Raw genomic sequence first — 25,187 nt, 5'->3', positions numbered from 1 at the left:
TGTAATCACATGCAATTTAATGAATAATTAAATACATCATTGGTAATTTGTTTTATTCCTAAATTCAATCTAACAAAGTTAACCACGTAGTAAAAAAGCTTTAATCAAGCATACTACAAGATACTTCTCCATCCACTCTTTTATTTGATTCTACTGTAATTTTGCTGATCAAAATGTCCACAACTCCTAAAGGTATCTGGTGTAGAATTTACTTAGGTTAACCAAGCATCTGTCTGTTGGAACATTTAAATCTGAAACTTGCTGCTTACTGACTGTGTTTGTAGGTAGCTGCTGTTTTCCAGCTCTTATGTGCTAATCTTCACATATCACTTGTAAGAAACTCTTGACGCAGCTTGGTTACCCAAAGCTCACATAATTAGCCGCTATAAATAAATAATCTTGCCTTCAACACTTGAGGATTGCAAATTTGTTTAGCACCCCACTTACCAAAAAAAGGCATTTACCCCAATTGGGCAGAATTGCCGTGTGTAATATGTTTTACTTGCGCAATCCAAATGTTAGAAAATGGAAAGGTATTCCCAGGAGAACTGTGGCCCACGGTAGCACAGATTTACCTTGGGTGACAAATCTCCTGGTCTGGCTTCAGGCATGGGAAATCTGCACACCAGCGGACAACAAATCTCGTAAAAATATATTTTCTTGGTGTGTTCATGAATTGCAGTTGCTAAAATACCGGTATGTGAATCGAATAACCTCCAGAAAATGTGATTACGCAATGTTTTAGCACTGTAGATACTGACACTAATGTATTGGTATTTTTTGGGCAGCACAGATTTCCTTTGGGCAACCAATCTAACTGTGTGGTATCACCCTAAAGTGAGCAATTTTGCCGGTTTCCCCAGTCACTAAAATACAGGACAGTTTCTCTACCAGTGCTTGTTATTAGCCCAAAGCACAGCAGGAACAGCAGGATAGAAATATGAAGCTTTAAGGAGTTCAGGCAGGTGAATCCTTTAGCAGCAATGTTACCTGCCCATTCTTACCTGCTCATTGTTCTTCTAATGGGCTGCTGGGGGTTGAAAGGGATGGAGTGATTTTACTCCAACATGCAGTGCAGCAGTAAAGAGACACTAAAATTTATCAGTGCACAATCCACATGGCTGAGGGCACCTGGGAAACTTGGATAATGTCTGGCCCCACATCAAATTCCCAAATTAAATATAAAAAAACCTATTTTCACTTTTGAAAAGTGGATTTGACTGCAGGATTCTGCGGGAGAAGCTCTATTAACTGATGTGTTTTTTTTTTTTTAAAAAAAACATGTTTTCCCGTGACAGAATCCCTTTAAATAAATAAGTTCAGCTTTCCTCTAGAGCACTGCGCTGCCATTTTTTAACCATTCTCATGTAACATCCGCTGTTTTAGTCTTTTATCGTCCTTTAATTGTATTTTTACAACATGTCAATTTTGTGTAGACCTTTCTGATGAGTTATTGATGAAGTGGTTTGCAATAGTAGTACATTTAGTAATTGTATTTTTCCATAACTTACATGATGTGAAAATTTGATTTCTTAAAGGGTAATTATTATGAGTAGAATATGTCCCTGACAGCCCTTAAGCACTGACAGGCACTGTCAGTTTTGTGGCTAATTGTTAGTTATACTGTAGGCCTTTGCAGTGTCAGTGTTTGGGTAGAATTCCATTTATATCTATTCCTCACATTTTTGACCTTGCATGAACAGTGTCAGCCCTGAGTTTAAACTTTGTTCTTCACTAACCAAAGGTTTAAGTGCAAATAGCAGAAAATAGGTGCAATTTGAATGTGTCAATGCGTTTATTTATTTATTTTTTTTAAATGTTTGCGTAATTGGACTTGCTACAAGTCACTGCAAAATTCTGAACCTGTAGGACAGCATAAGCTAGAATATAGATTTGCATCTACTCCTATATAGGATTGATCTTATTCACCATCAAGGGTAAGGTGCCAGATCAACAGAACACATCCTACAAGCTGGCTGTAGCATGTGGTTGCCAGGGCAAAATTATTGGGTGGGGCTGGCCATGACCCAACTGTCTTGGTATATATTGGTACTAATCACAAAATTAATGGTAGGTGGAGGACTTTAAAGGAGAAGGAAAGGTAAAAGCTAAGTCAGCTTTATCAATAAGGTTTATATAAATACAGCCGTAAGCACTCACAGAAAAGCTGCACGCTATCAAAAGAAACACAGGATTTTCTTCTTTTGTGTAAACATGTTTTTCAGTATCAGACTTCCTCTGAGTCTATGCAGCTCTCTCTTCTCCTCTTCTTCTGCTCCCCCTGCCATAAGAATTTACTCCCTCTCCCATCAGAATGTGTGATCTATGCTACCAGCCTCTAGAGCAGGGAAGCTACAGGAGACCAAGCTAAAATGGCAGCTGTTATCTCAAACAAACCAAGGGTTCTAGGGCTGTTAACAGAATAAATATAGCATTATAGGTGGCACTAATGTGGCTAATCTATTGGCAGTAAAATGCCAAAATTACTTTCCTTCTCCTTTAAGGGCTCTGGTACACGGGGAGATTAGTCGCCCGCGGCAAAACTCCCTGCTCGCGGGCGACTAATCTCCCCGAGTTGCCTTCCCCCTGCCATCCCACCGGCGAACATGTAAGTCGCCGGCGGGATGGCAGACGCGGCGGCGCGATTTCGCGCAAATCGCCGAAAAAGCCTTGCGAGTCTTTTTCGGCGATTTCCCGAAATCGCCCCGCCGCGTCTGCCATCCCGCCGGCGACTTACATGTTCGCCGGTGGGATGGCAGGGGGAAGGCAACTCGGGGAGATTAGTCGCCCGGGAGCAGGGAGTTTTGCCGCGGGCGACTAATCTCCCCGTGTACCAGAGCCCTAAAGAGTAAGTTCAAGGATCCAGGCTCTAAGATTAAAGGAGAAGGAAAGGCTAGTAAAGAGTTAATCTCAAGCTGCCGGCATACCTTCAGTTGTCTCAAAAGTGCCCTTAAGTTTTCTCATACTTCGCCTGTTCAGATAATCAGAAGCCAAACAGGAAGAAAAAACGCTGAGCTGTGTAAAGAAGAATGCATCGCTCCTGCACGGACACTAAGACCAGCTACCGAGTAAGCGCATAAGCATTGAACATACCCTGTGAGTGTGCTTTCCATCTCACAAGCAGGCGCGGCTCGGACAGAGTAGGTCATGCTCGCATCTAGGGGGAGGGAGAAGGTTCGCTCATGCGCATTTCCTTACGCGGCGCCATATTGGATATCCAACATGGCGGCTGCAATAGAGCAAATACAGGGATTTTTAAAATCAAAAAGTGCAGGCAATATACTGGCTTTCCAGGTTAAAGCCACATGCAAGTTTAGGGAGACAGCGGGATGTGGCTAAAGTTACTACTTCTACCTCTGATATTTACCTAATATAAATATCATAGGGGGAAGTAGTACACTCTGCTGCATGCTGGCTAATGCACTGAGCAATGAGGTTCAATGTCGACAAGTGCAAAGTTATGCACTTTGGTAGATATAATATAAATGTGAGTTATACGCTAAATCAGGGATCCCCAACCTTTCATACTTGTGAGCACAGTCAAATGTAAAAAGAATTGGAGAGCAACAATAGCATCTCATGGATTGGCTATTAGGTAGCCTTTATGCACACTATCAGCTTACAGGAGGCTTTATTTAGCAGTAAATCTTGTTTTTATTCAACCATAACTTGCCACTAAGTACCCTGCTTTGTGGGTACTGGGAGCAACATCCAAGGGGTTGGTCAGCAACATTTTGCTCACGAGCCACGGGTAGGGGATCACTGCACTAAATGATAGTGTGTTGGGGGGATCCTTACTTGAAAAGGATCTAGGGATTTTTGTAGATAACAAGTTGTCTGATTCCAGACAGTGTCATTCTGTGGCTACTAAAGCAAATAAAGTGCTGTCTTGTATAGAAAAGGGCATTGACTCAAGGAAGCACTCAATTGCAAGCATGTGGGGAAGCCTTATGCAACTGCATAACTCTGAACAGAAGCCGGGACAGGCACAGTGCAGCTGAGTGCAACCATGGATTTTTAGAGTTCCTTTAATTAATAGTATTAATTCACACAATGACTGCACTGGCTGAAACTGTTTTTGCCTTTTATTATGGAATGTGATTATTGTCCATCTCTCCAAATTCATGGCCCTTTCCTCACAACCACCTAAGTTTCAAATGTAATGTTTTTCTTTATAATATTAAATTTAACAAGATAATTATGAAAAAATGCTCGCACACTTCTTAATAGCATTCACCCAGACATGTTTTCTATTACAGGTATGGGACCTGTTATCCAGAATGCTCGGGACCTGGGTTTTCTGGATAAGGGGTCTTTCTGTAATTTGGATCTCCATACTCTAAAAAATAATTTAAACATTAAATAAACCCAATAAGATTGTTTTGCCTCCAATAAGGATTAATTATATCTTAGTTAGGATCAAGTACAAAGCACTATTTTATTATTGCAGAGAAAAGGGAAATCTTTTTTAAAAATTAGAATTATTTTCTTAAAATTGAGTCTATGAGAGCTGGATAACAGGGCCCCTACCTGTATTTTCCCCTTACATAAATAAGTTTTCCTTGTACATTTAATGCAATACGGTTGTTTAAAAGGGTAGTTTCTATGTAGGGTCCAAACTACAGAGTCTCGTTACCCATCCCTGGCATATGTGATGTGCAGCTTTTTACCAGTATTTGGTCTCTGCCATAGTGACAGGGGGTTACATGTTAGCAGAAGTCATTTTATAGCCATTGAATTCTTATGTTCTTTTCTGTTGTTTTTAAAGACAGGAAAGGGTGTCAGAATTTCTCACCATGTATATCTACAATCAATATACTAATTCATATTCAAGCTAAGGTAAATGAATCATTGCTGGTTTGGCAGATGCTATGTCATAATGGTTTACTACTAGATACTGGCAGTCAGCCACACACTAGTATAAACTATTCTATGCATAAATAAAGAGACATAAATAAAATCCACCTTTGGTATTTCTGGCACAAAACTGACTATAATAAAATGCAATATACCCGCAAATTAACTGCGCAGTCCAGATGCATGCATGTTTTATTTACGTACATAAATAACACAACTATTTATTGGATGTTCATTGGCGTAATGCACCAGAAAAGATTCATAACCTAATATTTATAATTGTACCGTCCAACATGTATTTTTATGCAAATGAAAGCATAAATACAAAGTGGCACAAGGTAACTTGATGACAGAAATACAATTGAAAAAAAAGTCATTTCCACCTGCAAGTTCATTGGGCAAAGTTCATATCAATGCAAATTGGATTCAATTGCTTTAAAAAATTTCAGTTGAGATTTCATAATTTACCTTGGTGTAAAAATGACATCTGCATACGCTTATTCACTAAAATGCAAATTTTCATTTCAGTGAACGAACACAGAAGTATTTTCGTTAGTGATGTTACGCTGTAGCATAACAAAATGGCGAATTATAACTATTATATAACTATTACTCTCAAGATAAAATATCATTAACACATTAACATCTGGAAATAAAAAGTATTTTATTAATGTTACATTGGTTGATTCTTTCCCTTGTCACATGTCCTGCTCTGCAATTTTATTGTTTGTCTTGCTGTGTGTGACAAGATGCCAGGGCTTGGGTCACTTATTATGACAATGTGGCTATTTAGGTGCAGCACAAGCAGGCACACAAAAGGCAAATCATGTCAAGGCTGCAAAGATGACTCAGGAGAAGGTATGGCTGCAACTTTCAACTCCGCATCCTTCAAAGGAAGTGGAGCAATATGGAGAAGAGGGACCCGGACCATGTCATGCAGGTGCAGTGGGACATAGAAAGTAAGTTGTTAAATGTTAGGCCAAAATGTTCATGATTTATGGTTAAAAATGTGCTACAAAAAACTTTTTGTTCTATAAGAAAGACAAGCTGCACATGCATTGCAGGAAATAGTGGCAGAGGAGCAGAGGAAGGAGCAACAGGCTCCACCTAGTGCCCCAGAGGCACAGGTTAAGGAAATGTAGAGGCAGTGGAGTCTGGTAAATGTAATTATCTTTCATATAGAAATGTATGTTACTATCCCAGTATGTATATTGTTGTTAGGAGAGTTGTTCTAAAAATGGCCTACACTCAGGGCCGCCATCAGAAATCACGGGGCCCCTCACAACTACATTTTCTAGGCCCTCCCACGCCCCCAATGGCCCCTCCCCCAGTGACCCCTCCCATCAATACAAAGTACACACAGACACTGGTAGCCAGGGCCCCCTAAAACATTGGTAGCCAGGGCCCCCCTAAAACATTGTTGGTCCTCCCCCAAATTACTCATACTATGGCCCACTCCCCGCTGCTTACTGCTTCCTCCCGTGTCCTTTGGCTCCCCCCCAGCATCCTCCAGGGCCCCCCAAGCATACGGCTGCTTTTTCCAGGGCCCCCCCAAGCATCCTCCAGTTCCCCCCCCGTGTCCTCCTGCTTCCTCCAGGCCCCCCAAGCATCCGCTAGTTCGCCCCCCCCCAGTGTCCTCCTGCTTCCTCCAGGCCCCCCAAGCATCCGCCAGTCCCCCCCCCGTGTCCTTCTGCTTCCTCCAGGCCCCCCCAAGCATACTGCTGCTTTCTCCAGCCCCCCCCAAAGATCCTTCAGCTCCCCCATCACCCTCCAGTTCTCCCCCCAGTGTCCTCCTGCTTCCTCCAGCCCCCCCCAAAGATCCTTCAGCTCCCCCATCATCCTCCAGTTCCCCCCCCCCAGTGTCCTCCTGCTTCCTCCAGCCCCCCAAAGATCCTTCAGCTCCCCCATCATCCTCCAGTTCCCCCCCCCCCAGTGTCCTCCTGCTTCCTCCAGGCCCCCCCCCCAAAGATCCTTCAGCTCCCCCAAGCATCCTTCAGTTCCTCACCGGTCCCCCTGCTGCTTCCTCCGGTCCCCCTGCTGGTTCCCCTGCTGGTTCCTCCGGCTTCCTTGACGTCCGCCGCTATGTCCCACTGCTGTCTGCAGCATCTGCGCTTTTATAAAGGTTGCGCCCCGTGCGTGTGACGTCACTACGCACGGGGCGCAACCTTATATAAGCGCAGATGGAGCGGAGAGCAGCGGGACATAGCGGCGGACGCCAGTAGTAACAGGGCCCGGACTCGATTAAAGGGGGCCCGACCTAAGAAAACTCTAGCCCTCTAACAGGGCCCGGGATGACTGTCCCCCCAGTGCCCCCCTGATGGCGGCCCTGCCTACACTGACAGTTGCTTTAAATGCTTGTGAAAATAGATTAGTACAGGGCTTTGTAACTAGTGGGCAGACAAATGACTTGATATGGCTCACAAGCTCCATATACTTCCCTATGTGACATAATCATTTTAATTAATCCTGCCCTCCAACATGCTGTATGACATATGATTAGCCCACTACATGTAATAAATTGGACATTGCTGTATTAGTGCATGTAATGCATTTGGAAATCTATGTATGTATCTTTAAAAATGCTGTGTTGGAAAGTAAGATTTCATGAATTAGAAAATCCATTCCATCTATTTATCATAGAAGTTTGGTTGGATGATATCATGGCATCAAATATGTTTTACATTTAAAACCTACATAAAGAATACCACTTTAAATATGAAAAAACACATGCGTTTTGAGGCCAGATATGACATTTTTGTTGGAATTCAGGATTTTATATCAATGACACAGTCATTTTGCAGATCTAGTTTCATCAATTTGGCAGTCAGAACCAGGGGAAATATACTTTGACTAAAAAGGGGCATGAAGAGAAAATTTTAATAAATTTCAGAATTTTCGCTTCTTCGCCTGGCGAAAAGATGTGAAAATTCTCTAGCACTTAACTTTTTTCCCTAGTGAAAAGTCTGCATGACTCCATGAGCTTAATTTAGACAATTTAGTTAAGCATAAGGCTTATGCCACATGTAGCGTATGGCGCATATTGCTTTGGTTTTCTGAATTTTGTTCACTTTCATGACCAGTGAAATGTAAGACTAACAATATTTATCCTTTATTTATTGCCTCATAGGAGCTTACAATCTAAGCTATAATTCACTTTTATCAGGCATAGGGTGAATATAGAGTGGATATACATAATTGCAAAGCATTCTGGCTGGAATCAAAACTAGAACCAAAGTGCTAAAAGAACAGCAATGCTATCTACTGTGCCATTGTGCTGCCTGTACACCACTTCAAGGATAGACAGAAATGTAATGGACAAGTCTATTTAGGTTGACCCAAGTCCACAAATGTAATAAAGGCCAGACTAAAGCTCAGACATAGTATTTGCTGCTCCTGCCTTTCTGTTGTATCCAAATATCTACTATTTGCTGACCTTGGATTTTCTTTGATTTCACCTCTGGATTTTCCCTTCTGTACTTCGTTCAGATTTTGGTGTGACCTCTGCCTTTTCCTTGATAACACATCCTGTGTCCAGCCCTCGTTACATATCTATCTCTGCTACCTCTTTTTAATCAGCTACATCTCTGTCTTCAATTAAAGGAAAACAGTTTGGGGACCTGTAACAGAGGGCTTCTTCAGCCACTGGATCCAGATACTCTGTAAGCCTCACATTAACTCTTATTAGCCTTTCCAGCCTACAAGAGACTCCTTAAATAAATGTATCTGTGTTGTTAAACACAGATATTAAACATCTGTATATGTAAGATCCACATTTTACCATGGTAACCAAGATGATTCCTTCTTATGACTATGTTCTGACTAACAAAGTGATCAGGCCCTACTCAAGTTGACTTAGATAATCACATCTTTTCCCTTTATTACTGGCTGCAATCAATATAGCATCATAAGGTAAATCCATCATTGACTATAAGTTACTACCAGAACTAGAAACACCTCCTCAGAATACATAAACTGGTCCGTTTTCAGGATGTTTGGCAAAGAACCACATAATGAATCCTCCTCTTTATGTTAGCAATTAATTTATTCAAAGACATCATCGCCTAATAGAACAGTTGGAGCAGTAGTCCTTTATGATATCCATTATAGGCTGGTTATGAAAATTCTTATAGATATAGAAACTTCACCTACTGCATTCCTTTCAGTATTCATCATTAAAACTGACACATCTGGCAACCTCCTCAGCCCCACTCTCTTAGCTTTCTCTTTCAATGTGTGCCACTCTTAGTTTGCAGGCAACTTGTTCTTTACAACAGCAAAAGAAAGACAAGAGCTAAAGAGAAAAGAAAATCTGTGGAAAATTGCTATGGAAACTGCAGTAAAGTGGATAGTGTGAAGCCAAAGCCTTAAGGCAATTGTGAGCAGAATAAATCATTAAGAAATACAGCAAGAAACTGGGCGTTGGATAGTTTTTGCAGCAATGAATTACTGATGTTTCTGTTCAAGAATTTCAGAATACTGTACCTTCAACTACTTAGTCATTGCCACAATAGAGGGACATATTCCTAAAATCCCAAGCTCAAACCCATTAAACTTTATGCTATAATGCGATCTTCTGTCTAATTGAAAGGCAGCAAGTCTGATCCTCTGTGATGTATTGTTAAACTATATACTTTGTCCTACTATTGATATACATTTTTGTTAATCGGGGAAAATGTATGATTTTTTTACTTCTTGAGCTAAATGTGTGAATAGGGAAACTAGGGAATCTAAACTCCTTTGAATTCTTGAGAAGAGATTGGAAAACTGCAATTGGGAGAAGGCATCCATTAAATCTGGGAGAGTGTGCAAAAGACTGGTCCAAACTGTCAGTAGAGGAATGTAGACAGCGCATTAATGTCTATAGGACACACTTGAGATCGTCAAGAGTGCAAAAGTGGGGAGATAGGAGCCCTGGCAGGGCTTGCAATGCCCATGCTGCAACTCAACTTCAGCAGGTTTTCCAACTCCTACTGAAGTTACTAGAATTTCCAGTCATAGCCTTATAGTCTGGGAGGCTCTTGTTTTTTATTTTGCATGTGTAACAGGTTTTGTTACTTAGCAACACAGTAGTTTTGCTTAAAGGTTAGCTGTTTATGTCCATATAGAACCCTTCTGAAGTGTCTCTAATTTGCCTCAGAGAGGAAAAAATTCTGACTTACAAAAATATAACTTTGGTGCAAAAATGCTTTCCTATAAAGAATATAAGGATGCACTGAATCCAGGATTCTGTATGGGATTCTTCCTTTTTCTGCAGGAGTTGGATTCGGCCGAATCCATGGTCCTGGCCGAACAGACTCCTTAAAATCATGTGACTTTTTTTGTCACACGGAACTTGAATTTCTTCTTTTTAACCTTTTGGTAGCTTTATGTGCTCATGCAAATTAGGGTTCACATTCAGTATTCGGCTGAATCTTTCACAAAGGATTCAGGGCTCGTCTTAATCCCAAAATAGTGGATTCTGTGCATCCCTAAATGAATGAGTTAGAATGGCATTGTATGGACATTTGATTTTTTATTTAACAACCCCTGAGGAAGTCAGCTTATGAAAGAGTTTTTAAGTTCGGATAATTCTTGTTGTGATAAATCAGCTAGAGAAGGTGACGTTTGTCAATAAATCACAACAAAAATGTGCTGGTTGCAGAAGAGCCAACCTTATGGCAACATATTAGGGGATCTTTACTAATCTTATATTCTTGCTCAAACACATTTCTTTAAGAAAGCACACTACACTTGCATTTGTTAATGACCCATATTAATCCAAACACAGAAAAACTGAGTTATATAAGGAACTTGCATATCTATTCATCAGTCAGTTGCCCCTCAATATGTAGAAGAAAAAGACAGTTGGTTCCCTAATTTACAAAATTAAAAGTTTAATAGTACAGTATATGCCAAAGCTATTTGACAAATTGAGGTTCCAGCCTTTATTAAAATGTGTCTTCTATACGTCACATAAATTCAACAAAATTAAACAAAGATGGAAAAACCAAGGTATAACAAACTGGCAACAGGCTCACAGGTTTGAAAATTATTTATTTGTTTAACTCATAACTTGAGGTCCGGATAAATGGCATTTTAGTTAATATCCATAGGATTAATACTCATATGGAGTATGCCAAAAAAGTGCAGAATATTAAAAGGCTGAACATTAAGAGCACAAAAATAAGACATTTGATCACAAAACAAACGAAAAAAAATATTCAAAATAGTCAAATATTGCACATCATAAGATTTTCCACAGCAAATATAACTGGCTAATATTAGAGAAAAGAAATATTGATTTCATTACCATGGATGCAGACAATCCAATTACACATCGTATTGTTTACAAACTCAAGGGTAAGTGAAGCTTAGGGGTTACAAAAGTTACTTTGATTCTTGGCAATGAGGACTATATACTTGGCTAATGGCACGTGAGGCATGTTGATCGCAGTGGTAAGAAATGCCCCCTGCTCTCCACTCATGTTTTCAAATTGAAAGTATCAGGGCTGACACACACACACACGTGTGACAGGTAGACCTCCTTTGCTCAAAAAAATGCACAGGTGAGTGGCCTGTGTGAGTCAACCAGGAAGGTTTCCTATTAAATAACATTACAAACAATAACAGACAAGAAGATTTTCTGGCATTATTTTGTGCTGGATGCCAAACAAAACACCCTACACTCCTTAAATAATCAACAGGCTTTAGGATGAGCAAATTTCTGTTTGCAGTTTGTAACTCATCACAAATATATTAAGGGTAGACCAATTTCAGAATCGGAGGATCCCTGAAGAACCCATCTACTGTCCAACAAATGTTTCTTCGGTTTCTAAAATATACAGCAATCATATTCTATAATATAAAAAAAAAACAATTCAAAAATGGCTTGTTAAAGTTGTGAGGGAAGAACAAAATCAATGCCACTGATGGAGGAGTGGAAGCAAAGTATAAACCATTGGAGATATATTCTCAACCATAGGGCAATCAAACCTCAGATTTTCAGCTTATCTGGGAGGGGAAGACGTGAAGCATAATTCAAGCAAGGATGTACTTGAAAATAAACTTGATGACACTAAAGCACAAGTTTGGAGTTATAATAATTTTGACAGAACTACCCAACAATTCTAGGCAATCTGTGCACAGCATTACAGGAGTTAATGGCTCAGAACTAAAATGCTATTGCCCAATATCACCATGAGCACAGGCTGAAAAGACACTTCAGCCCCTTATTGTAAATACATAGGTAGTCAGGCAAAGTGCATAAGGGTAAAGACACATGGAGGTACTAGTAGCAGCTATTTGTCATGACTACAAAAATAGACAATGCTGATCTTTCACTCATAATTGTCTCTATGTGTTTTGTAGCAGAGGCATTTTTCAGCATTGTAGTACTTTCTGGTGTTTAGTAGTCGTGACAAGTAGCTGCTACTAATTAGCTCCGTGTGTCTTCACCCTAAGCCATCAGACTGTATCAGCCACTAGATCACATAATTTTAGTAGTGAAGAAGTTAAGGTTAGATCACTGGGGGGTGCCAAATTGTTAGGCACCCCCCAATAATTTTAGTCTCTTGCTACCCAGGTGGTGCTCCTCTTCTTCAAAAAAACAAATCAGCCCAGGATACTTGCAAAACAAATATTCAAAACTTAGAGCCCCCTAGTGACTTCATACCATGTCTAGAGGGGAGGAAGAAGAGGTGCTCAGCAAGATGTACCCTGGGCTAAAATGGTAAATGACTTGGGGGACACTGGGGGAGGGGTTGCCCAACAGCTTGGCACCCACCTTCTTTAAGGGGGTATAGTCATTCCACTGACTGGAGCAAAAACAGAGATTAGTACAGGAAGTTTTCTGCCAGCATTTTAGCACAGGATTATTTAAAAGTTGTCCAAACTGGCATTTTGATTTAAAGAGATGCTGTACAGTGTCCTTGATCCATGTCTTTCTAAACACAGGTCCACCCGTCCCTATTCTTTTATACATGGAATAAAAAAAAAAAAAGCGCAAGATAAACATAACCTATGTACCCGAGTAAAAAGAAAGTTACTTAGAGAATAGTTATTCTCTTATACAGCACTGTAGGCAGCAAGGTCTGGTAAACAAAAAGGACAACTTGTCTTGATTTATGATGTTTAGAACATATACAATGACAAACTAGACCATCGGAGCTTGTGCTTATTCTAAACCTGACTGGAGTGTCTTAGGGATGACAGAACCATTTTAACAAAGCTTTTGGCAAAACAAATCTCATACAAGTGAAGGGACGCTCAGTAAAAATTATCTGCAGTTATAAAGGAGTTCTTTTTTTTTTTTTTAGACCTAAATAGTTTAGTTTGCAACAGTTTTTAAGGGGATCCTACAATATAAATACATTTTTCAACTTAAATTCTTAGCACCCTATTCAGACTTGTATCATTAGCTTTCCGGATTACACACACCAATGATTCCCCAATCTGATGATTGCTTCACTATTTAGTATTACATTTAATTTAAGGTTTTTTTTTTGGGGGGGGGGGGTTGACTTTTGCTTGAACAGTTGATATGATCTCACTGTATACAATCTGTGCTCAATATTAGACGCCTTTACTGCCCTGAACAATCTGTATATGTTGTAACCATGTTTCCTCTCCGTTGAGTGACAGTCCTACAGTGCTTGCTGGATCCATGAAATCCACTTTCTGCCCTCATAGGATTTCTACGAGCCCCATCGAAACCACCGAATGTAAACATTTTTTCCATATCCTCAAACATGTCATTAAACAGTCCTCCTCCAAACGAAAAGTCCTCAAAGTGCCGTCTATGTCTATTATGAGCCTCTTGATGGCTTCTGAAATGGTTTTGAAAGTGCCTTTTCGATCTACTACTTTGGGTTTCACCAAAAAAGTCAAAGTCTTTAAATAAATCATCAAAGTTGAAGTTAAAATGTTTGTGGAAATGTTGGTCACTGCTTCCTTTTCCAGCATTTGCAAAGGCATCATGGCCGAACTGATCATACTCCTTCCGTTTACTTTCATCTGAAAGCGTCTCATAAGCTGATAACAAAAACAGGCACATTTAATATAATGAAGTGCAGAGATCATATAAAGCATTTTAAATGGTTTTAAAAATCCATCTCAAAAGACAATGACACATGTGGGCTCATTTATAATGGGTACATTTGAACTTTGGCAAGAAACCCATATCAACAAGTGATTATCTATACTTTAATTGTAGAAAAATTTGAGAAAAATTAAAGTTTCACTGGTTACTACACTAGTACAATTATGCCCACACAGTAATGAATCTGGGTTCGACCTATGTCAGAGATAAAACTATTATAATTGCTTGCTTTAAAACCTTGAAAGTTGGAGTTAGGTTTCATTCATTGACAGTTTACTGTACCTACATACATCCAAATTGTCAGCCTGACTAAATTAGTGTCTCATTTACAAGCCAATTTTGACAAAAAAAAAAAAAAAAATATGATGGCTTCAATGTGAAATTATAATACAATAGAAAAGAATGAATGCACAGTTCAAGGATCAGCGTCTGCAATTTTAACTTTGAGTGCTATCACATTTGGGGCAAAGTTCAGACTGGGAATTTTTTTATGGGCAATGATCAAATTATTATTTTTGGGAAATTTTATTTTTTTTAATCTGATAAATATAGATATTGCTCAACATTTTAAGATTACTGCTTTCGTGGTACTTTGAACTGTAAGGGAGAGATCTGGAGAAATTAATATTTGCTTTAATACAACTAAAAAGCATTATGTAACATTTAAAAAAATAGTTGATCCATAATATTGTTTACTGAGCCTGGCCCTTGACCCCTTAGGGCAGGGAAACCCAACCTTTTATACCCGAGAGCCACATTTAAATGGAAAAAGTGTTGGGGAGAAACACAAGCATGAAACATGTTCCTGGGCCTACAGGATGTTCTGTTTGGCATTATACTTTGTTTTGTTTTTATGCAACCAATACTTGGCTCCTAAGGGCTGTGGCACATGGGGAGATACGCAGCGCCACGTATCTCGAGGCAACTTCGGTGATTTGCCACCACGTATGCCATCCCACTGACGATTTACATTTTAGCCGGTGGGATGGCATTTCGGGGAAATTAGTCGCCCCGTGACAAGGGAGATTTTCGCGCGGCGACAAATCTCCCGGTGTGCCACAGCCCTTACCAGAAATTCCAAAATAGGCACCTGCTTTAAGGCCACTGGAAGCAACATCCAAGGGGTTGGGGAGCAACATGTTGCTCACGAGCCACTGGTTGGGGATCACTGCCTTAGGGTAAGGCCCCACCAGGCAGATTGTCAGCCTGTGTATAAGAGCAGGCTGACAATCTACCCGTGCGTTGAAAAATCATCTAATTGTGCCTGCACCCAGAAGCAGTGAATCTGACAGGGTGCAGGCACATGCAACCGATATCCGCCAACAAACGCCAAGTCTTGCACTTAACACTTGTTAAACACTTCAAGAAAAGCTGTATGAAACATTTAATGCTTCTTAAACACATCAGTATTTAACATACGTGCTTTGAACACCTTACCTTCAGCTATTTCTCGAAATTTTGCCTCAGCATCAGGGCTTTTATTCTTGTCAGGGTGATACTTCATTGCAAGTTTGTGAAAAGCTTTTTTGATCTGTCGCTCGGAGGCATTTTTTGGAACTCCCAAAATGTCATAATAAGTCTTTTTTGCCAGAATTATTTCTGATATCAGCAAAATACAAACAGCAAATGTGATGACTGATTGTGCTGATGCCATGGTGAATATTTCTGCAGGGCAGGCTGAGGAGAAAAAAAAGGTAAACAATTATTTCCAAGAAAGCAGTTATAAAGAACTACCTAGTCAAGGGAATCTAGTTTGCCATTATTTACAACACTGTCCCTAAAAATAAATCAAATTGCAGGAAATCTCTTCTCACAACAACTAGAGAAACACCATGTAGATAATCACCACATACATAATCCTTATCCAGATTCATGTGTAAAAGTGAAAAGCTAGTGCCATACAAAAAAAATGCAGGTAAGCAGCAAGCTACTGCACTGAGGTGGCTGAAGGGATGTTGCCTGGTGCTCACATTTTAAATACAAAAATTTGTCAGAGTACTTTTTGTGCATTCTATTGCTTATCTAATCTATCTGATCAGTTTGACAAATGTTTAAAAAATGTTAACAGAAACTTAACACTGGTTAAAATTAAAATTTAAGGCTGATGTCACAAGGGGCTGATTCTTGGTCTGCAGAAAAACGCCGAAAATCAGCCCCTTTATTTGCATTAGCCTCCTAGCTTACCTGCACCTTTAAACATTGTGCCGGCCCAGGCACAGGCACACATGGCAGATATTGGCTTTGAAATGCAAACTCTCGCATTTCTTTGCCCCGGTATTTGGCATTGTTGAGCAATACTATACACATAATACAAGTGATGGTGATCCAAATTAAGGGAAGACCCCTTATCTGGAAACTCCAGGTCACGAGCATTCTGAATAACAGGTCCTATATGTATACTGGCTTGGATCTTTCTGGCATACTGAAACTTTCTGGCTCTTCTGATTTATCAGAACATGGGATATTTTATATCCTGTAAATCAGTACTGTCCAACTGGCGGCCCATCTGTCAGGCTGCTGTAAACTGCTTACCTTTGTTTAAAATTTAAATGGTATCCTTATTAAGATTAACTTGTTCACACCTGTAAGTTCTCAGACTCAGACTGTAGGCTCCCATATTTTCACACCACAGACTGTAAGAGCAGTTCTGGCATTGTGTCATTGTATGTACTGCAGTACAAACTGTTCATCAGTGGTCATGATCAGTTACTTACATAGACATAATTTCCCTGTCTCCTTCCCTACTCTGCCTGCCCAGCCTGTGTGTGCCATACTCTGTCTGCCCTACCCTGCCTGTGTGTGTGTGCCATACCCTGCCTGCCCTATGCTGCCTGTGTGTGCTATTATGCCTGCCCTATGCTGCCTGCATGTGCCATACCCTGCCTGCCCTACCCAGCCTGTGTGTGCCATACTGTCTGCCCTGCATGTACAATACCCTGACTGCCCTGCTCTATCCTGCCTGTGTGTACCATACTCTGCCTGCCCTGCTCAACCCTGCCAGTGTCTGTGATACTCTGCCTACCCTACCTTGCCTTTGTGCGCCATACTCTGCCTGGTGTGGTGGTGTGCTACCACCTTTAATGTGGATATGGTCTTAATAACATGGGTGTGGCTTAAACTGTGTGGTTATTCTATCCTCATAAATCATGCTTTTTGATGTCATCAATTATAATTGGTGCAAGGTAATTCCTTTTACATGACTAGCTGAAAATTGTGGCTTTGGGTTCTATAACCTGTACAAAAGCACCAAGTCTTCGGTCTTGTGCCTTTATATGGTCATGGAATGCCCCTATGACTTATAAAATCCTTATATTTTAAAATAGGCAGTACATACTGCTATAAATATTTATATAAATAATAAATTCAACTGACCCTGAAAAAAACCTGGCTTTGCTTTATGGTGACAACTATAGTCAGTCAGATCACCACTATATGCCTCAGGTACAAAAGTTAGAGTAAACCCAAAACATGAATTTATGAAAACTTACTCAAAGTGCTTCTTTCGGCCTTTTTATTATATACATTCATTTTCTATCTTGGGGGTTTCTGATATAGTTACAGATTTGGACTGTTAATACCAGATATTTAGCTCAACAGAGTCAGCAAACCAAGGATTAACAGAATACAGGAAGTGCATAGAAAATGCATTGACAGGTTTGCTGACATTCTGAACTGTTCAAAAGCTGAAAGCCCACTACAATCTATCTAAATAGTTAAAAACTGCTAATATCTTAGCAATAACTAAAAACAGTAAATTGCAAAAGGATCTCAGGATAATCTGTTGAAATTGAGCCCTGAACAGCCATACATAACCAGAAAAATCAGGCAGCAAGGTCTAAACTTCACCAATCAAATCTGGGAACGTATGGACAGTTAATGATTGTAATTGAGACTACTGGTCATGGAGATTCTAAAAAATCTGACCTCAGGCAATCCCCTCTATATCCCTTGGCAATATAACCATTTAAGAAAAGGCTAAAGCTGGCCATACACGCACCGATAATATCGTACGAATATCGTATGAAACCTCGTTTAGTACGATATTCGGTGCGTGTATGGCAAGTCGACCGATATCGCAGGAAGCTGCTGATATCGGTCGACTCGCCGATCGGGCCAGTTAAAAGATTTTGATCGGGCGCCATAGAAGACGCCTGAGCAAAATCTGCCTTCAGCGCTGAATCGGCAGAAGGAGGTAGAAATCCTATTGTTTCTACCTCCTTATCTGCCTGTTTCAGCCCTGAAGGTTAGTGGCAGATCTGACGATCTTTCGTGCGACCGTGGCCACCTTAACACTTTAAATAAACCAATGATGTCTCTTTGTCCCAAGAGACAGCTCAATTAAAGCACTAAACTGTACTTCCTTATAAAACAGTTACACTAGATGGTGCAACAACTGGCAATAAATGAAATACCTAGAATCATGTAAATACTACTAAACAACCTGCAGATAGCAACTATATTCACAAAGAACTATTGAAAATGATTAATGCACAGTGTAAACTTGCTAAAAACAATGTTTTTCTTAATTATGCAGCTACTTGTCACACCTACTAAACACCAGGTATTACCCTGCCATACACATTACTGAGAATTTCTTCTGCTAAAACGCAGGCAGAGACAATTATCAGTAAATGATCAGCATTTTCTATTTTTGTAGCTGCTAGAAGTAGCTCCGTGTTCACCCTTAATCGCCAGTATGGTGACCTCATTCATACACCCAAAGTACCACCCGCACTGGGTACACAACAGCAAAGTCTCAAGAATCTCTTTCTAGCAGACAGATGTGAATGACATACAAAATCAGTCGCTATACAGTTGCTCACAGACTTCCACACAACCGCTCGCAAACCAAAACATAAAGGTACTTACCTTAAGCCTGTTACTGTGAGAGCCGCCCGGGGCAAGCACTTATGTTAGTACTGAGGCCAACCCGCCCACTCCTCCTCTCCTGTCCGCGCCACCAGCGCATCTACACGACACGATCCCCTATTGGTAGATTTAGCAACACGTGACTTTAGGCGCACGTGGACTACAGTTGTAACTCGCAGCGAGGAGCAACGTCATTTCCGCTGACCTGTCTTATTTTGACAGCAGAAATTTCTGTACTTATTGAAACTTTCCGGTACTGAGTGTAGCCATTTTTGTTTCCGGCAGCATTGTAATACATGAAACGTAAGGAGAACGTCTATCTTCGTTACCGAATTTGCTACTGAATGCAATTATCTGTAGGATGTTGTTGTACTGCTAATCCCGCTGCCTATGCCTATTTCACCACCTCAGGTGAGAGGAATGAGGTTTTGGTGAGACGCTAGGTGTCCGGATGCGGAAGTATAGCGGTGTATATTCTGTTCCCGTGGTTACAGTGCTGCGTTGTTTCAGGCTTAGCGCAAGGTCCTGGCTGCCAGTAGTACAGAACCGAGGATGACTCGATACTGCGCAGCCACGTGTTGTAAGAACCGGGGAGGGCAGGCGGCTAGCACCAAGCACAAACTCTCATTTTACCCGTGAGTTTCGTTACAGTTTGGGTTTAAGAAAGTGCTGTAGGCTAAAGTCTTTTTAAGGGAGTTTGTAGGGTGTATCCCATTAGCTGGCTATAATGTAACCCGACTTGTATAATAAAAGGGTCATTTATAAATCACGGAGGCGTCCCGTAATCATGAAAATAAAAAGACTGCAAACGGAATTCTTTAATACGGGTCATAAAACGTCAAGGTGATTTATAGTATATTCATATTTTACAATAGGGGATACATTGTAATTTGTATAAATAGAGTGAGTCATGAGAGAAGATTTTCTAGGTAGGACCTGGTGATCCTTTTTTTCCACTCTGTAACTCATGTTAGTTATAAATGACTGTAAAGCACTTTGTATCTTGCTGGATATATATATATATATATACATACACATATATATATAATACATACACACACAAACACATATATACACGCAGGCGAAGATGATATCATTAGGTACCAAACCCCAAGCTGGCAGTATATAAGCATAGTTGGTTGGCCAATTCACCTGATTTTGACTACAATGCCTGATTGCCTGGCTATGTATACCTCCCGGGGTGGGGCACCTTGAAGTTTAGCCAGTGAATAGACATCATAACTCACCTCTAAGCACAGTTATTAATCATATATTTTACAAATAATGTGTATTAAAGACAATAAACTTGGATTTGAGCAACATTTACTTAAAGGAAGCAGACTGTTTCTTTCTTAAAAGATTGGCTAAACCACAAAAGTTTTGGAAGTATGGCCATTAATAGTAGTGAAGGAGATAGGAATGCTTTTCAGATAAATAGGTTTGAGTTTATAAGCAGATGAATGGATGCCAGCTGGGTAGCCTATCTATCTGGATGGGATATAGATCAGTGAGTGAGAGTATAATAATAGTTATTAATAATAATAGAACCTTTTTAATTAATAAATAGTACTTAAAATGTGAAATTATTAAATTGCCTGTAACATGAATTCATATATGGAACTGGGTTTTGTTGAGCACATTTAAAAGCACTAAAATATTTTGAAACAATAGTCATGCATGTATTGCATTTTCTATGCAAATCATAACTATACCTGAGTTGCTTGTATAATTATAATCTGACTCAGTCCTGGGTCACTGTTCATAATACAGAGACACTCCCAGGCAAATAGATTGTCCAGCATGGGGCAAGGTGCAGGTAGCTGACCTGTGCTGACTGTCTTTTAACTTTTAAAGCACACTTTTTGTATTTAAATACATTACATTTTTTTTTAAATAAATAAGCTAGTTGGGGTCAAGAATAAAAACTGGAGAAACATTATTGCAATTCATGACTACATTTTACTTTAAATGAGTGTAGTCAACATGTTTATGTTTATTATCTAAAAAATATACATTTAGCATGAACAACATATGTTCATAGTTTACATAAGGGGAGCAAAATGTTTATTTTTGTAGAACTTACTGCTCAAAAGGCTGATGCAGCTTAAAGGAACAGTAACACCAAAAAATGAAAGTGTATAAAAATAATAAATATATTATGTACTATTGCCCTGCACCAGTAAAAGTTGTGTGTTTGCTTCATAAACACTACTACAGTTTATATAAATACCCTGCTGTGTAGCCATTGGGGCAGCCATTTAAATTGAAAAAAAGGAGAAAAGGCACAGGTTACTAAGCAGATAACAGATAAGTAGCATAGATTCCCATTGTATTCTACACAGTATCTGTTATCTACTTATGTAACCTGTGCCTTTTCTCCTTTTTTCAATTTAAATGGCTGCCCCCATGGCTACACAACAGCTATTTGTATTAACTATAGTAGTCTTTCTGAAGCAAACACGCAACTTTTACCAGTGCAGGGCAACAGTACATTATATTTTAATTATTTTAAAACATTTTTATTTTTTAGTGTTACTGTTCCTTTAAGTAACGGTTTTTACATAGTGGTGTACAGGGAGCAAACATGAAAGGGGCATATGCATTGTTTTAAGCAATGATTATTTTTGGTGCCCCAAAAAGTAGATTTTTATCCAACAGTAAATATGGAACTTGTTACCAATGCACATCATACTGTATATATAGAATATAAATGTCACAAATAAGGCTGATTATTAAATTGTAATGTTAATTGCACTGATTTCAGAGCTACCATGTACTAATAATCTGAAATATTTACTAATCAGACCTGTAATATCAGTGTATATCAAAGGCCAACCTCATTTCATGCTTAGAAATTTGCAGTGACCCCTAAACTTAGCTGCTCAGAGCGCAGCGTTCATATAGGTATCACTGACACTCCTAACAAAATCCATGGTGCTTCCTTGTGACAACTTTGAATGTCCGGATCATTACATTATAGGCAGGCTGAACCTTTATTTTGGTGCAATAACTTTAGTATAAAGAATATGGAATTTCTAGCCATATTCATTTTAAGGGTTTAGTTCTCCTTTAAGGCTGCCATACATTGGCCAGTTAGGTATGTTATATGACCAATTGTCCTATAGGCTAAACCGACAAGAGTGTGTATGAGGGGCCATACGTTCTATAGCCACCCTTCTATTTTTCCGATTGTTGGGACAGACAGCCTGAATGATTGAAACAGGAAGAAGTGAGGAGGAGCTACAGCTCTTCTACATTTGCTCTCTGCCAATTTGTCATGCACTGGACTACAAGCATTTACCTACTATAATTTGCATGGTAGTGTGTCTAATACTTAACATTAACTTTTTCTTATAATAAGGAAATAGATCACTTTTACAATTGGTATTAACACAACAGTGTTTTTCACAAGCACTTTTTGTTGGTCGCATCACATGGCATTGTTTGTCTGTTGTCCAACTCCATTATGTGCCCCCCCACACCTCACAAGGATTAGTAGAATTTTTCTTACAGAAGCTTGTAGGGCTGCATGCTTAATGTGCGGTACTTTGATCCTCTGTAAGAACTTTTAATAGGGCAGGAGAGATGGGTGAGGCATATAATTTTATTATTTATTTTCCCCCACAGACAGTGAGATTGAGATTTGCTCTTCACATTCTATTCAAGAAGAAGGGATGATTATACCCTTATTTTGCAATACATCCACCTTAGCTATTTAAAGTTATTACTTTTATTGCTGTAGGTTTGTTAGCCTAAATCATTTTTTGTAGAGTCATTTTAAAGCAAACAGTTTTTCATTTTTGACTGACTTCCTTAGTTGCATCAACAACATGAGTACTGATAAACATAGCCTCCTGTAAGCTTCCAGGTCACATACGGACTATGAATGGCCAATCACCTCCCATATTTGGTATTTCCAGGTTCTTTTTTAATGCTTGTGTTGCTCTTCAACTTTTTTTTACTTTTGAATGTGGCTCAAGGGTAAAAAAAAGTTTGGACACAGTTTGCTCTAAAAAATAGATCCCATACTTGCCAGGTGCAGGTGTAGTATAATGCATAAAAGGACATTTTTTTAATGATAACATAATTTTACTTTCTATACAGGTTTCCTTTGCATGACAGGGGAAGACTTAAAGAATGGCTGTGTAATATGAAACAGAACAAATGGTATCCCACGAAGCATCAGGTCTTGTGCAGTGATCATTTTACCCCTGATTCCTTCAGTATGAGATGGGGTATTCGGTATCTGAAACCTAATGCTATACCTACTATATTCTCGTTTACAAATAATTCCCAGGTATGTAACGCAATTTATCACTATAGTACAAGGGTGAAACAATTTTTTTGTAATGATTTCCTTTACAGATGTGGCTGAAACTTAATTGTATAATAAAAAGAGGCTTTATTTCTATAAAGAAGAATAAAAAAAAGTGTAAGAGCTCCTACACATGGGCGTTTCACCCTGCATTCCACCACAAGGGATTGCAGGATAAAATGCAGCCCATTGTTCCCTGTTGGATGGTACTCAATTCAGGCACATGCAAGCCAAATTGCAGTTTGAAAATTACATAGTTTCAATAAGGCTGAAAATTTCTGGGAAAAAAATGAACTGGGAAAAAATAAGTTGCTTGACCCAACACCCATTGACTTATACTCAACAGTTTTTATTTGCCAAGTTTTCTTGACATTTTTTTCCTCTAATTAATTGCCACTATTCAAGTTTTCAAGTATATTTATGTTTGCATTTTTCACTGAGTTTTTTTTCTCAACTTTAAAAAAAAAACTTCAATGTTGGATATTCATAAATCTGTCCCATAGTGTGAGAGTACATATATAACATATAAAAAAAAAAAGGTGTATATAATGTTGCTGTTTTCTGTCCTATTATAGTGTTCATCTAAATGATGTGTGCAAAGTATTAATGCTGTCCATTATTGAATGCATTAGGTAATTGTTAAGGTAGTAAAGTATACTTAAATGCCAGTAAAATAAGAAAGTGTTGTGTATGAGACAAGCAGAGTTAGTCAGTTTGGTGTGCAAATTTTAGGAGCTTATTTAGCCCCATTGTATGCATATAATTTATGCTGGAAATGACAGCTCTACCTTTAACTAATCTCCAAACAATGTGCATTGGAAGCGCCTAAAAATAAAGAACATGTGAATATGTTGGTGTAATATTTTGTAAATAAATAAAACACCCACAAGTGCAAGCTTGAAAAATGCACTTGTGGGTGTTTTATTTATTTAAGAAATATTACACCATCATTTCACGTGTTCTTTATTTTTATGCACTTCCAATGCACATTGTTTGGAGATCTTTGAATACCCAGTCAAAGGGGAGTCGTTGAGAGGAGGCTGCACACAATCAACACAGATTATACTCACTTTATGAAGACCACAAGAAGCGCTGAGTACTCTTCTACCTTTAACTAATGTTGGCCATCAGTTATATAACTACATTTTGTAAAAGAGAAGCGGTAAGACAGCAATATGACTAAAGATATTTGCAGTTGATATCTTTTATGTTCCCAGGATACATCTGAGTTGGACGTTTCTACAAAGGAAGGAATGCAGGATGATGCAGAAATTGATACAGACACTTTGATGTCACATGTTTTTTGTCCCAATGTGACAAACAAATTGAATCATGGTTTTGACAGAGATAAATACATTGACTCTGATTGCAAAGAGGTTCATCTGAAGAATACAATGAATGGAATTATAATTTCAGATAGTAAGGCAACAGACTTGTACTTTCCAAATTCTGACTATGAAATCCAGGCCCAGTTGATGACAAGTTCTAAGTCCTGTCAGACCTCTTCAGAAAATGTGATTGTTAGCTCTGTCGAGGACTTAATCTGCCAGAATAATCAGGTGTGTTTTGAGCTTCAAACAGACCAAAATTATGTTACAGAAAATGTTCAAGAAGACCATTACAGCAATGTGCAAAAAGAGACATTATCCCTCGGTTTGGTTAAGCAGTCTTCTAAACAGATGGCTGCAGATAAAAATTCTGTTCTAACTTTAATTGTGCCAGGTGGACTAGCTGGAAATGTCATTTCCAATAATCATCAATTTACCAGTTTAGAAAAGCTTGGCTTTGAAAATGATGCACAGAGCACCAGTGAAATCTTAGAATCTGAACATTCATATTGCAGGCAAACTACTGACCGACATTATCTCTGGCAAAAGATTGCAAAGTTGCAGTCTAAAATAGCAGTCCTTGAAGTGCAAGAAAATGCAACATTATCTCGTCTTAAATCACTGGAGTCACTGATTACGCAACTAAAGCAAGAAAATCTGCTATCTGATGAAAAGCTTAAGATTCTTGAAAATTGTAGCAGTGTTGATATTGCCATAGTATAATAAATATTTTCCATGTGTA

At 39.2% G+C, this 25,187-nt stretch overlaps 2 protein-coding genes across 5 annotated transcripts; one reads left to right on the top strand and one right to left on the bottom strand.

Moving 5' to 3' along the window:
- Positions 1 to 13,135: 13,135 nt before the first annotated feature.
- dnajb9 (DnaJ heat shock protein family (Hsp40) member B9) lies at positions 13,136 to 18,887 on the bottom strand. The gene is given in 3 exon segments (NM_001122724.1): positions 13,136 to 13,866; positions 15,371 to 15,610; positions 18,803 to 18,887. Coding segments are annotated over 2 exon segments (666 nt in total). The 5' UTR covers positions 15,588 to 15,610; positions 18,803 to 18,887; the 3' UTR covers positions 13,136 to 13,417.
- A 132-nt stretch (positions 18,888 to 19,019) lies between these two features.
- On the top strand, positions 19,020 to 25,187 carry thap5 (THAP domain containing 5). Of its 4 annotated transcripts, none has more exons than XM_004912975.4 (3): positions 19,020 to 19,105; positions 22,907 to 23,099; positions 24,335 to 25,187. In XM_004912975.4, exons 2-3 carry the CDS (start codon positions 22,953 to 22,955, stop codon positions 25,166 to 25,168), a joined length of 981 nt encoding a protein of 326 aa, XP_004913032.2. In that variant the 5' UTR covers positions 19,020 to 19,105; positions 22,907 to 22,952; the 3' UTR covers positions 25,169 to 25,187. The 4 variants fall into 4 exon arrangements, with proteins under 4 accessions (XP_004913032.2, XP_004913031.2, XP_002932859.2 ...); XM_004912974.4 differs by having other exon boundaries at positions 19,074 to 19,213; XM_002932813.5 differs by lacking the exon at positions 19,020 to 19,105 and adding an exon at positions 19,254 to 19,437.

Source organism: Xenopus tropicalis, chromosome 3, assembly GCF_000004195.4.
Source record: "Xenopus tropicalis strain Nigerian chromosome 3, UCB_Xtro_10.0, whole genome shotgun sequence".
NCBI lineage: Eukaryota > Metazoa > Chordata > Amphibia > Anura > Pipidae > Xenopus > Xenopus tropicalis.
Note: the sequence above shows the minus strand (reverse complement) of the source record. Positions and strands in the feature narration are given on the sequence as shown.